Below are 14,206 nucleotides of genomic sequence, written 5' to 3'. Positions count from 1 at the left end.
CTTTGACTAGCTCGATTGAAGTCTGTTTCTTTGTAATTTTCATTTGTTTTTCTTAGTTCTTTCCTTGAAGTTCTATGAGTCAAACAAATCAGGTATGACTTTCAATTTGTAATCCTAGCAGACAAGAAACATGCATTCATTTGCTCTAAGACAACTGAAATCCCCTTTGACTGGTTTCATAAAATCCCCACACAAGTTTCATAGAGGTCTTAAGGTCTCCCATGGTCCACTCGTTTACTTCAAGTGTGGCGCCGTGCTGCCTTGGGGGTCCTCAGGGCCTCAGTGCTCAGTGTCCTAACTCTTAGCTACGCAACCCTGCTGTCTGCTCAAAGGTCTTGCCACCTCCCCAGGTGCTGCTCCGTAAAGATGAGCAGTGCCCCATACAAAGCTTTTCTGATCTCCCTCATTTCTCAGTCTGGAGGAAATTCTCTGTCTTTCTGGTCCATGTCAAGGGACCCTTCCTCTCTCTTTCCCTGCTGGAAAATTTACCTAATTTCTTTAACGATTTTAGCTTTTACGAATATCCAGAGGCATCACTGGCTTCGGGTAACTTTAACTTTCTGCTCTGCATAAGTTACTGAGGCAAGGAAATACCAAGGGCTTGGTGACATGTTCAAAATTGGAAAGGAAATATAGAGAAAGAAAAAACACAAAGTAATATTCCAATAAATAATCCTGCCACACACATTTAAGCCTTGTTGCACATGGCAGCCTTTGGAATTCTTGATGACTCTCCTGCATTTATTCCAAGATAACATTGCATGACAAAACTTTCTAACATAATTTAGAATCCTGTCAGCTCCCAATTTGGAATTGTTTGGGGGTTGTAGTTACACACGTTTACTTCTTGTCTGTACTTTAGTCAGACCAATAATGAAGTTGCTGATTGTTTCCCAGATGGATAATGAATTGAACTAGCCCATGCAAGTATTGACAATTGAGGATTAGCTCATTTGATTTATGGATTCACCACAGATAAACCACAGAGGCCGTAATCTCTAGCCTCTCCCTGGCCTGTGAATAATAAAGATTTTAATGAAGGCACATCGTAACAATGGTCTTTCCTATTTAGCCTTCAAAGGACAACATAATAAGGTGGCTACCCCTGTGGAATTTTGTCTCTTCAATATCAGAAGGAATTCATGAAGTTCTTATTTATTCACAGACAATGAGTGTGTATATGGCACCTACCCTGAAATACCTTTGGAAGACATGCCAGATGCAGATGGAGTAGCCAGCACTCCCTCCCTCAATATTCAAGAGCCATGCTCTCCTGCCACATCCAGTGAAGCATTCACGCCAAAGGAGGGTTCTCCTTACAAAGCCCCCATCTACATCCCTGATGATATCCCCATTCCTGCTGAGTTTGAACTTCGAGAGTCAAATATGCCTGGAGCAGGACTAGGAATATGGACCAAAAGGAAGATCGAAGTAGGTGAAAAGTTTGGGCCTTATGTGGGAGAGCAGAGGTCAAACCTGAAAGACCCCAGTTACGGATGGGAGGTAAGAATATATTTTGAGTTAACGCATTTATATATTGCAGCTGTGTAAAGAAGAGATTGTTTAAGCAGCCACAAAATAAGCAAATTATATTTGTTACAATATGTTTTCAACAGGTTTTTAAGATTAAACTTCCTTTACAATCTCACTTCTTAATACAAGCAATGTATTGCTTAAAGATATAGCATGATAGGAAGGAACCCAACCTAATATATGGTCAAAGAATAGTATTGATTTGAAAAAATACTAAAGGAAGAAGATATGATTTTATAGTTAACATTTGGAAACATTGTCTATGACCATATGTAGCATGTGGCATTAGCAAACAAGCATAATCATATGACATGTTTATTGCATTTTATCTTTTTTGGGGTGGGGAGTTGGAGGATTGGAGGAAAACATTTGCTTTCTCTACTTTGTGGCTATGAGTTAATTTGGTTTTATTTTCATTTTGTGCTATGTTCTTCTAATATATTTTCCCTCTCTTTTGATAACCCTGCTTTAATTATACATACTTCCAGAATGTAAGCACTGTACTCATCACTGAATTATGTTGTGGTTCTTTATATTCAAATGATTTAATGAGTAATTTGTGCATCAAAACAGAGGCACAAAATGGTTATGAAAATTAGTCACTCGTTTCAGCCATATTTTTCATAAAATTCATTTGGCAACATCTAAGAATTAGAAGTTATAGTCTGATTAAAGAATCTAAGTTAAATTTATTCAATAAAGACAGGTAACTATGTTATTCTTCTGAGTGTAAGTTTTATACAGATTCAGTAGATATATATACTTTCCATTTATTTCTGTAACTTGAAAGCTTTTGTGTTTGAATCATTACATCATAATTTCTGGAAAATTTTGTTTCTATCTGAAAAACTTGTAGGCAGTTTCTGCAGGGGTAAGATATTTTTTAGAGATGTGGTTGACCTTTGGTTTCCATAGCATTTCAGTAGACAGAAATCAGATAAACTAGATTTATTTTCATATGTTTCCTTAATATTTATGATCATTAATAGAATATCTGGTTAGCTTTTAAATAGAAATGAATATTCAGTGCCTTCAGGACTTAATTTCAACTTTTTGTCCTCTTGCTTTATATGTATCCTCTTGTGAAATCTGTTCAAAATGCCATTATAAAAGCAATTCTTGTTCAAATTCTGAAATGCCAGCATCCGGCTTTGACATGATTCAAGTGAGAAATCCTTCCTTAGTTTCATTCTTAACCATAGCCCCAGTAAAGCTGAGATTTAGCTGCATTGCCTTTAGACACATGTACTGATAAGAGAGTTTTAAAAAATCACTGTAGCATTAACTGATATGTGAGCTGAATACGTTTTAAACCAAATGCGTACAAACTTTACGTCATTATTGTTCACCTTAAAATAATGGCTATAAACATTCTAATAATAAGTAACTCATTAAACTTTTATTACAAGATCTCCAGAGTTAAGCAACAAGTGCAATACTCATCAAGATTATCCAGAAGGCTTGGAATAAACCACAGCTTAATAATGAAATCATTTTTCAATTACAGGCTTGGTAAATGCAGGACTGTGCCTTTTTAACATAATACCTATGGATTGGTGGATGAACCTGGGAAAAATTCTGCATTTGGAGGAAATTAAAAAATAATTATTTTTTTCTCCTTGCAGTGAAATGTCTACAACATATACACTGGCAAATATTTACCTTGAGATATGTAAAATGATTCTTTTCATTATGTCAAAACTGAGTTGTTTTTATTGCTTGGAATTCAAGACACCTTTATAAAGTAGTTCCTGACTTTTTGGCCGAAGATCACATATTTCCTTTCTCCTCTTTCTCCTTCAAGAATTCAGCTGATGGCCAATTCAGTAGTTTTTCCCATCATTTTAACGATTACCCTTCCTTTTGAGAATGTGGCCTGTCTGCTCTTTAGGTATTATGAAAAAAACCAAAGAAATGACTTTTTGTAATTTTGGCAAACTTGTTTTCCACAGAGGAGCAGTTGAGTTCTTGATTCTTCTTAGGTTTTTTTTTTTTTTTTCTTTTAATCTTACCTAGTTAATACAAAACCCAATCATGATTAGCAAGGGCACTTTCTCAAAGGCATCTCACCCAACCCCTGCCGGATGACTTTTATTTGTCCCCATGTCATCTTTTTCTCAACTCTAGCTGTTTTTTCTCCTATTTAGTTAGAGATAATTGTGATTAACTAGTGTGACCTCTCTTTTTGATATGCCTTCATTTTTGAAAAAAATAATGAAGGAGAAAAAAAACCTCTTAGGCCTCCTCCCAAATAAATACAAACAGAGAAAATCCGTGTTCAGCAAACAATTGTTGAGGGACTACTATGCATCAGATTCTGCATTAAATGTTCCCCCAATGGAAACTCAGCCTATTATAACTGAAAAAATCATTGCTGTCTCTAGTAGGACCCTTGCTCTTTTCTTCCTGCAAAGCTCCCCTTCTTATACATTTCCTGTTTTAATGAATTCCATTGCCATCTATCTAGTTGTTCAGTCCAAAAAAAGTGTCATTTTGATACATTTCTCTCCCACATCAACCATGTCTAATTGATGGTTTCCATATTGTATTAAGTCCCCAAACTTACTTACTTTCTTTCTTTCTTTCTTTTTCTTTCTTTCTTTTTCTTTCTTTCTTTCTTTCTTTCTTTCTTTCTTTCTTTCTTTCTTTCTCTCTTTCTTTCTCTCTTTCTTTCTTTCTTTTTCATTTATTTATTATTATTATTATACTTTAAGTTTTAGGGTACATGTGCACAATGTGCGGGTTTGTTACATATGTATCCATGTGCCATGTTGGTGTACTGCACCCATTAACTTGTCATTTAGCATTAGGTATATCTCCTAATGCTGTCCCTCCCCCCTCCCCCCACCCCACAACAGTCCCCGGAGTATGATGTTCCCCTTCCTCTGTCCATGTGTTCTCATTGTTCAATTCCCACCTATGAGTGAGAACATGCAGTGTTTGGTTTTTTGTCCTTGCGATAGTTTACTGAGAATGATGGTTTCCAGTTTCATCCATGTCCCTACAAAGGACATGAACTCATCATTTTTTGTGGCTGCATAGTATTCCATGGTGTATAGGTGCCACATTTTCTTAATCCAGTCTATCATTGTTGGACATTTGGGTTGGTTTCAAGTCTTTGCTATTGTGACTAGTGCCGCAATAAACATAGGTGTGCATGTGTCTTTATAGCAGCATGATTTATAGTCCTTTGGGTATATACCCAGTAATGGGATGGCTGGGTCAAATGGTATTTCTAGTTCTAGATCCCTGAGGAATCGCCACACTGACTTCCACAATGGTTGAACTAGTATACAGTCCCACCAACAGTGTAAAAGTGTTCCTATTTCTCCACATCCTCTCCAGCACCTGTTGTTGCCTGACTTTTTAATGATGGCCATTCTAACTGGTGTGAGATGGTATCTCATTGTGGTTTTGATTTGCATTTCTCTGATGGCCAGTGAAATAAATACCCTTTATTTCCTTCTCCTGCCTGATTGCCCTGGTGGGCTTCATCCCTGGGATGCAAGGCTGGTTCAACATACACAAATGAATAAATGTAATCCAGCATATAAACAGAACCAAAGACAAAAACCACATGATTATCTCAATAGATGCAGAAAAGGCCTTTGACAAAATTCAACAACCTTCATGCTAAAAACTCTCAATAAATTAGGTATTGATGGGATGTATCTCAAAATAATAAGAGCTATCTATGACAAACCCACAGCCAATATCATACTGAATGGGCAGAAACTGGAAGCATTCCCTTTGAAAACTGGCACAAGACAGGGATGCCCTCTCTCACCACTCCTATTCAACATAGTGTTGGAAGTTCGTTCTTTCTTTCTTTCTTTCTTTCTCTTTCTTTTCTTTCTTTCTCTTCTTTCTTTCTCTTTCTTTCTTTCCTTTCTTTTTTCTCTTTCTTCTTTTCTCTGTCTCTCTTTCCCTTCCTTCCTTCCTTCCTTCCTTCCTTTTTCTTTCTTTTTTGGTCTTATACTTTAAGTTCTAGGATACATGTGCAGAAGAGGCAGGTTTGTTACATAGGTATACACGTGCCACGGTGGTTTGCTGCACCCATCAACCCGTCATCTACATTAGGTATTTCTCATAATGTTATCCCTCTCCTAGCCCCTCATTCCCTGACAAGCTCTGGTGTGTGATGTGCCCCTCTCTCTGTCCATGTGTTCTCATTGTTCAACTCCCACTTATGAGTAAGAGCATGCAGTGTTTGTTTTTCTGTTTCTGTGTTGGCTTGCTGAGAATGATGGTTTTCAGCTTCATCCATGTCCCTGCAAAGGACATGAACTCATTCTTTTTTATGGCAGCATAGTGTTCCATAGTGTATATGTACCACATTTTCTTTATCCAGTCTATCATTGATGGGCATTTGGGTTGGTTCCAAGTGTTTGCTCTTGGGAATAGTGCTGCAATAAACATACATGTGCATGTGACTTTATAGCAGAATGATTTATAATCCTTTAGGTATATACCCAGTAATGGGATTGCTGGGTGAAATGGTATTTCTGGTTCTAGATACTTGAGGAATCGCCACACCGTCTTCCACAATGGTTGAACTAATTTACACTCCCACCAACAGTGTAAAAGCATTCCTATTTCTCCACATCCTCTCCTGCATCTGTTGTTTCCTGACTTTTTAATGATCACCATTCTAACTGGTGTGAGATGGTATCTCATTGTGGTTTTGATTTGCATTTCTCTAATGACCAGTGATTATGAGCTTTTTTGCATATGTTTGTTGGCCACATAAATGTCTTCTTTTGAAAAGTGCCTATTCATATCCTTTGCCCACTTTTTGATGGGGTTGTTTGTTTTTTATTTGTAAATTTGTTTAAGTTCCTTCTAGATTCGGGACATTAGCCCTTTGTCAGATGGATAGATTGCAAAAATTTTCTCCCATTCTGTAGGTTGCCTGTTTACTCTAATGATAGTTTCTTTTGCTGTGCAGAAGCTCTTTAGTTTAATTAGATCTCATTTGTCAATTTTGGCTTTTGTTGCCATTGCTTTTGGTGCTTTAGTCATGAAGTCTTTGTCCATGCCTATGTCCTGAATGGTATTGCCTAGATTTTCTTCTAGAATTTTTATGGTTTTGAGTCTTACATTTAAGTCTTAATCCATCTTGAGTTAATTTCTGTATAGGGTGTAAGGAAAAGGTCCAGTTTTGGTTTTCTGCATATGGCTTGCCAGTTTTCCCAACACCATTTATTAAATAGGGAATCCTTTCCCCATTTCTTGTTTTTATCAGGTTTGTCAAAGATCAGATGGTTGTAGATGTGTGGTGTTATTTCTGAGGCCTCTGTTCTGTTCCATTGGTCTATATTATCCGTTTTGGCACCAGTACCATGCAGTTTTGGTTACTGTAGCCTTATAGTATAGTTTGAAGTCAGGTAGCGTGATGCCTCCAGCGTTGTTCTTTTTATTTAGCATCGTCTTGGCTATATGGGCTCTTTTTGGTTTCACATGAAATTTTAAGTAGTTTTTTTCTAATTCTGTGAAGAAAGTCAATAGTAGCTGGATGGGATGGCATTGAATCTATAAATTACTTTGAGCAGTATGGCCAATTTCACGATATTGATTCTTCCTATCCATTAGCATGGAATTTTTTTTCCATTTGTTTGTGTCCTCTCTTGTTTTCTTGAGCAGTGATTTGTAATTCTCCTTAAAGAGGTCCTTCACATACCTTGTAAGTAGTATTTCTAGGTATTTTATTCTCTTTGTAGCAATTGTAAATGGGAGTTCACTCATGATTTGGCTCTCTGTTTGTCTATTATTGGTGTATAGGAATGCTTGTGATTTTTGCACATTGATGTTGTATCCTGAGACTTTGCTGAAGTTGCTTTTCACCTTAAGGAGTTTTTGGGCTTAGACGATGGAATTTTCTAAATATACAATCATGTCATCTGCAAACAGAGACCATTCAACTTCCTCTCTTCTTATTTGAATACTCTTTATTTCTTTCTCTTGCCTGATTACCCTGGCTAGAACTTCTAATACTATGTTGAATAGGAGTGGTGAGAGAGGGCATCCATGTCTTGTGCCAGTTTTCAAAGGGAATGCTTCCAGCATCTGCCCATTCAGTATGATATTGGCTGTGGGTATGTCATAAATAGCTCTTATTATTTTGAGATACGTTCCATCAATACCTAGTTTATTGAGAGTTTTTAACATGAAGGCCTGTTGAATTTTATCAAAGTCCTTTTTTGTGTCTATTGAGATAATCCTGTGGTTTTTGTCATTGGTTCTGTTTATGTGATGGATTATGTTTATTGATTTGTGTATGTTGATGCAGCCTTGCATCCCAGGGGTGAAGCCCACTTGATCGTAGTGGATAAGCTTTTTGATGTGCTGCTGGATTCGGTTTGCCATTATTTTATTGAGGATTTTCGCATCAACATTCATCAGAGATATTGGCCTGAAATTTTCTTTTTTTGTTGTGTCTCTGCCAGGTTTTGGTATCAGGATAATGCTGGCCTCATAAAATGAGTTAGGGAGGAGTTCCTCTTTTTCCATTGTTTGGAATAATTTCATAAGTAATGGTACCAGCTCCTCTTTGTACCTCTGGTAGAATTCAGCTGTGAGTCTGTCTGGTCCTGGGCTTTTTTTTATTGGTAGACTATTAATTACGGCCTCAATTTCAGAACTAGTTATTGGTGTATTCAGGGATTTGACTTTTTCCTGGTTTAGACTTTGGAGGGTGTATGTGTCCAGGAATGTATCCATTTCTTGTAGATTTTCTAGTTTATTTGCGTGGAGGTGTTTATAGTATCTGATGGTAGTTTGTATTTCTGTGGGATTAGTGGTGATATGCCCTTTATCATTTTTTATTGTGTCTACTTGATTCTTCTCTCTTTTCTTCTTTATTAGTCTGGCTAATGGTCTATTTTGTGAATTTTTTAAAAAAAAGCTGCTCCTGGATTCATTGATTTTTTTGAAGGATTTTTCATGTTTCTGTCTTCTTCAGTTCTGCTCTGATCTTAGGTTATTTCTTGTCTTCTGCTGGCTTTTGAATTTGTTTGCTCTTGCTTCTCTAGTTCTTTTAATTGTGATGTTAAGTTGTCGATTTTAGATCTTTCCCACTTTCTTCTGTGGGCATTTAGTGTTACAAATTTCCCTCTAAACACTGCTTTAGCTGTATACACACTGTTCTTTCTACCTGGGGAACTGTTTTCCTCCCCATCCTTAGCAAGTTTCTATTCATTCCTCAAGTTTGCTTCTTCCATGATATTACCTATGACCTTTCTTTCTTCCTCTTCTTTTCTTTAGAGATAGAGTCTCCCTTTGTCTATATCACCCAGGCTGGAGTAGTTCGGTGGTTTGATCAAAGCTCACTGCTGAGCTAAAGCCATTTTCCGGCCTCAGTCTCCCAAGTAGCTAGGACTATAGATATGTACCACCATGCCTTGCTAATTAAAAAAAAAACATCTTTTGTAGAGATGGGGTCTCACTATGTTGCCCAGGCTGGTCTCAAACTCCTTTCCTCAAGTGATCCTCTTACCTTGGCTCCCCAAAGTGCTGGGATTAAAAGTGTGAGCCACCATGCCCAGCCTTATATTCTTTCTAATTACAATATATTACTACCTAAATTTTGTCCCACCAAGAAAGGTGGATCCACTTACTAAAGATGAGGGTTTTCTTATGTTTTCTTCTAAAGATAGCCATTATGAGACAACGTGGGAATTGCACGCAGAGCAGTAGAAAGCAGGCTTCTGGGGTGAACTTCTTGGGCTGAAAACACTAAAACATTGTGTAGTATCCAGATTATTTACATAGCTTCCCTAACAAAGCAAGAGTTCTTGAGAGCTTGCAAAGGTATATTCTTGTAGTGCAATGTTTTGATTGTGTTCCATATATTTTTTTAATCCCTGTGGCACTATTCTGAAAATAGTGCCATTAAATGAAATAAGCAGACTGTATTAGTCAGCTTGGGCTACCGTAACAAAATACCATAAACTGTGTGGCTTAAACAATAGAAATTTATATTTACACAATTCTGGAGGCTAGAAGTTCAAGATCAAAATTCCAGCTGCTTTGGTTTCTGGTGAGGGCTCTCCTCCATGCTTGCAGACAGCTGTCTTCTCATCGCATCCTCATATAGCCTTTTTTTGGTGTGCGAAAGCAGAGAGAGGGTTGGGGTGGGTGGAGAGAGAGAGAGAGAGAGAGAGAGAGGGAGAGAGAAAGAGCAAGCTCTGTGCTCTCTCTCCTTATTAATATAAGGACATTAATCCTATTGGATTGGTGACCCTCTCTTGTGACCTTATTTAACCTTAATTACATCCTAATGGCCCTATTTCCAAATACAGTCCTAATGGGGGTTAGGCCTTCAACATATGGATTTTAGGAGGACACACACGTTCAGTCTATAACACAGACATTCAACAAATAATTGTTCAATAAATAAATTAGTGAATGAATGGATAAACGAAAGAATGGATGGATGAATATAGGATTATGTGACTCTGAAAGAGGAGGCAACGAATAAGAGCTGAAGTTGTCCATGGAAAAATCTAGAATCTGGAATTTAGACATGTGTAATCAAGTCTTGCTTCTGTCACTAACTGCATGATTCTAGGGAAACTACTCTGATTGATTTTTATTTGGTCAATGGGTCAATAATAACTGCCTCATGATACCCCATTTTCCATGATGTGATTATTATGCATTGCATGCTTCTATCAGAATATCTCATGTATATGCCTACTATGTACCTACAAAAATTAAAAAGAAAAACTTAAGAAAAAACTGCCCCACGTCATTAGTTGTTATATAATCAGAATTACGCAGAAAATTTGGTAGTCTCTTCAAAGAAAGTTTTTAAAAGAGAAAGGTCAAAGATAACATTATAAATAGGGGCCATCTTTCTGAACTTTATTTAAGTAATAAAAAAATTAAATATATTTCCTGAGTAAGATACTTTGGAAAATCCTTTGTTTATATGTTAGAGAAATAAGATGCTTTTGAAAATATAATTTATAGACCAAAATATATGGTCTGGTAAAAATAAGCTATAGATACCAGAAACATCATTTGTATGATTTTTCTCTCAAAGCAGTATTTATCCAACCAAGAGAAACTTCAAAAATAATATTAGAGTTTGGCAGCAATTGCCACCTCACAATGCATGTGACTTCTCTCCAACAAAAAGATCTTTAAAGACTTGGAATGTGCTTGTCTAAAGGACTTGAAAATAATTAGTGATAGAAAGCTTTTTCTCAGGTTATGAACGTTAGAGTTATGGATTGATTAAAATTATTGAGTAGAAAATAATTTTTTAGAGTTCTGTTGGTTCAAGATGAGGTTTTTCTCATGTTCCCTTCTAAAAGTGGCCACAATGTAATAACATCGTAACTGCATGCGGAGCAGCGAGAAACAGGCTTCTTCTGGAGTGAGACTTCCTGGGCTCAAGTCCTCCTCAGGTGTCCCATGGGCTTGAGTGATTTGGGAAATTTTAATTAATTATCTGCCTCTCAGTTTATTACATGTCACATAGGAATAATAATTGTATCTAACCAATTAGAGTTGTTGTAAGGGTAAAATGTGACATTGTGTGTTGGGAGCTTAGCACAGAGCTGGTAGAAGAACCCAATAAATGTTAACAAGACGACAGCAGCAGCAGCTTGGCTAAAATGCAGATCTAGCATAGGGTTATTAGATAGGGCAAAGGCCAATTATTATATTTTATTGATTGATTTTTATAAGTTATTGCTCTTTTTCCAATTTCTTGTTTCCTAGAAGTTCAGTTATCTCTGGATGGTCTAATTATTTGACTCTGGGTTTGTTTGAAATGGAAGCACTGACCGGTGAAAACGAGGATTCAGGAGAGATCACAAACTTCTTGTTTACGCAAAAGAACAATTTAGGTGGCTTAGTTTTTAATACTCTGAGATAGGCCATTGAAAAAAATAAAAAGTTTTGCTTCTTTAAAATATTGCCTTGTAGCACATTTCCTTTGCCAATCTTTATTATCATTGGCCATTATAAAACTCTGCAAGTATAAGTCAGTTGATGATGCACCTGTCACGTGCCAGACCCGGCGTTGTGGTCATCTCAGCCAGAATTGCTCCAAATTAGTTTGATCAGTTAAAATACTGGCTGTGAACTTAGTTTTCTTCTTTCAAACATACATACATTTACACATAGAACACAATGACATGAGTAGAGAGTGAATATCTCTTATGTTCTGTTAAATAGGTGGAAAGGAATAGTGGAAACAGATTACATTGGAGTCAGAAATTCATTAACTAATTTTGAAGCAATGCTTGGGCAATGCATTATGTTCCCACAATGTAATCCTAAAATGTGATATTACAGTGAAGATGTGCTTCCTTGTGTCATTTTAAAAATAAATAGTTCTCACACTTTTAAATTTGATTTTAGATTCTGCAGTGACGCCTTACATATTGAAACAGGCAATCTATGTTAACTAAGACACAAATATTCATTAAAATGGCAACAACAGCAACATTGCACTTTTAAGATACCTAACAACTGTGGTCAGCGTCAGGAGGCTGACAAATAATGTATGCTTGATAAAGAAGAAGAATAAAATAATTTGACATTTTAGAGATATGCAACAGATTTCTTGTGTTTGGTTTATTTTTTACTTTTTGGCTTTATTGAGGTATAATTGGCAAATAAGAATTGTATACATTCAAGGTGTACAACGTGATATTTTGATATACATATACATTGTAAAATGATTACCACAATCAAGCTAATTAAGACACCCATCACCTCATGTAGTTACCTGTGTGTGTGTGTGTGTGTGTGTGTGTGTGTGTAGTGAAAATGCTTAAGATCTACTCCCTTAGCAAATTTCATGTATACCACACATTATTATTAAGTATAGATGCAATGCTGTATATTAGGTCTCCAGAATTTAGTCATCTTACAAGTTCCAGTTTGTACCCTTTAACCAACATCTCCCCATTTCCCCTACCTCTTAGTTCGTGGGAACAACCATTCTACTCTCTGTTTCTATCGTTTTTTACTTTAGATTCCACATATAAGTGCAATCATGAAGTATTTGTCTTTTTGTGTTTGGCTTATTTCACTTAGCATAATATCCTCCAGGTTTGTCCACATTGTCCCAAATGGCAGGGTTTTCTTCTTTTAAAAAGCTAAATGGTATTCCATTGTGTATGTACCACATTTTAAAATCATTCATCTGTTGCACTCAGGTTTTTCTATATTTTGGCTACTGTTGATATAATGTTGCAATCAATGACTGTGTGAGTGCAGATGTCTCATTGAGATGGTGATTTTATTTACTTTGGAAATATACACAGAAGTGTGATTGCTGGATCGTAAAGGAGTTGTATTTTTAATTTTTTGAGGACTCTCTATACTGTATTCCCTAATGGCTGTTCCAGTTTAAATTCCTACCAACAGTATATAAAGAGCCACTTTTCTCCACATCTTCACCAATAACAGTCAGTCTAACAGTTGACAAGTGATATCTCATTGTAGTTTTTTGATTTGCATTTCTATGATGATTAGTGATATTCAGTATCATTTCATATACTTGATGGCTATTGTATGTCTTCTTTGAAAAAACATCTATTCAGGTCCTTTTTCTCCTATTTAAATTGAGTTATTTTATTATTAATGTTTTTTGCTATTGAGTTGTATGAGTTCCTTATATATTTTTGGATATTGGCCCCTTACCAGATATATGGTTTGCAAATATTTTCTCCCATTCCATAGGTTTTCTTTGTTTTTGTTGATTGTTTCCTTTTCTTTGCAGAAACTTTTTAGTTAGATGTAGTCCCACATGTTTATTTTTGCTTTTATTGCCTATGCTTTTGGGGTCGTACTAAAAAAATTATTGCCAAGACCAATGTCATGGAGTCTTTCTCCTGTATTTTTCTCTGTAAGTTTTATGATTTCAGGTTGTAGGTTTAAGTCTTTAATCCATTTTGAGTTGAGTTTTTTGTACGGTGTGTGATAAGTAAGGATCAAATTTTATTTTTTGGAGTTAGATATTCAGTTTTTTCAGCACCATTTTTTGAAGAGACTATCCTTTCCCCATTGTGTGTTGTTGGCACCTTTCGTGAAGATCAGTTGGCTGTGTATGTGTGGCTTTGTTTCTCGGCTTTCTATTCGGTTCCATCGGTCTATGTGTATGTTTTTATGCCAGTTGCACTAGATGTCTTTGAGTAACAATATTTCTCCCCTAGGTCCCTTTAGGTTGGCTTGGGCACAAAATGAATTTTGACTGGTTTGGCATTTATTTCAGGGAAAAAGTTTAATTTATTTATGAGAAAGCAAGTGCACTTGACGAGTTGCATACTCTTAACACTAGATAACTAAGAAGTGAAGTCTTAATGGTTTTAAAATGAGGAGGAAGACTACCAGCTATCCAAAAGATTGTCTTTGATGTGTAGTTAAGAAAGAGAAATGTAATGTAATAATAAATGTGTATTACTATAAAAGCCTACATTACAAAGTATTTATTAAGCTTTGCAATATTGTTTTTAAAATAATAAATATAGTTTGGATATTCAATTTTATCTTGTGAGGAATTAAAAACAGAGAAAATGCCAAGAGAAGTGAGGATTAGTTAATGGGACCCTGAGTTTGAATGTCATTAGTGCCCAAGGAAATATTACAGATTCTCTTAGAATATAATGAAATAAAAAAAGAGGGCTGGGTGAGGTGGTTCGTGCCTGTAATT

The 14,206-nt window shown here is 36.2% G+C and overlaps 1 protein-coding gene across 4 annotated transcripts in view; it reads left to right on the top strand.

Moving 5' to 3' along the window:
- The first annotated feature begins 1,165 nt into the window (after positions 1-1,165).
- MECOM (MDS1 and EVI1 complex locus) overlaps positions 1,166-14,206 on the top strand; it is a 302,674-nt gene continuing 289,633 nt past the window's right edge. For 3 of the 4 annotated variants that reach the window (XM_063621591.1, XM_063621586.1, XM_063621585.1), the window contains exon 1: positions 1,166-1,503. In XM_063621591.1, coding sequence (XP_063477661.1) covers positions 1,213-1,503 — 291 coding nt within the window. In that variant the 5' untranslated portion in view covers positions 1,166-1,212. The remainder of the gene's footprint in view (positions 1,504-14,206) is intronic. The other variant, XM_063621587.1, reaches the window with a different exon arrangement.

The sequence above is a fragment of the Symphalangus syndactylus genome, chromosome 17, assembly GCF_028878055.3.
Source record: "Symphalangus syndactylus isolate Jambi chromosome 17, NHGRI_mSymSyn1-v2.1_pri, whole genome shotgun sequence".
In the NCBI taxonomy this organism is placed as follows: domain Eukaryota; kingdom Metazoa; phylum Chordata; class Mammalia; order Primates; family Hylobatidae; genus Symphalangus; species Symphalangus syndactylus.
The sequence above is the reverse complement of the archived record's forward strand: the minus strand, read 5'-3'. Positions and strand labels throughout refer to the sequence as shown.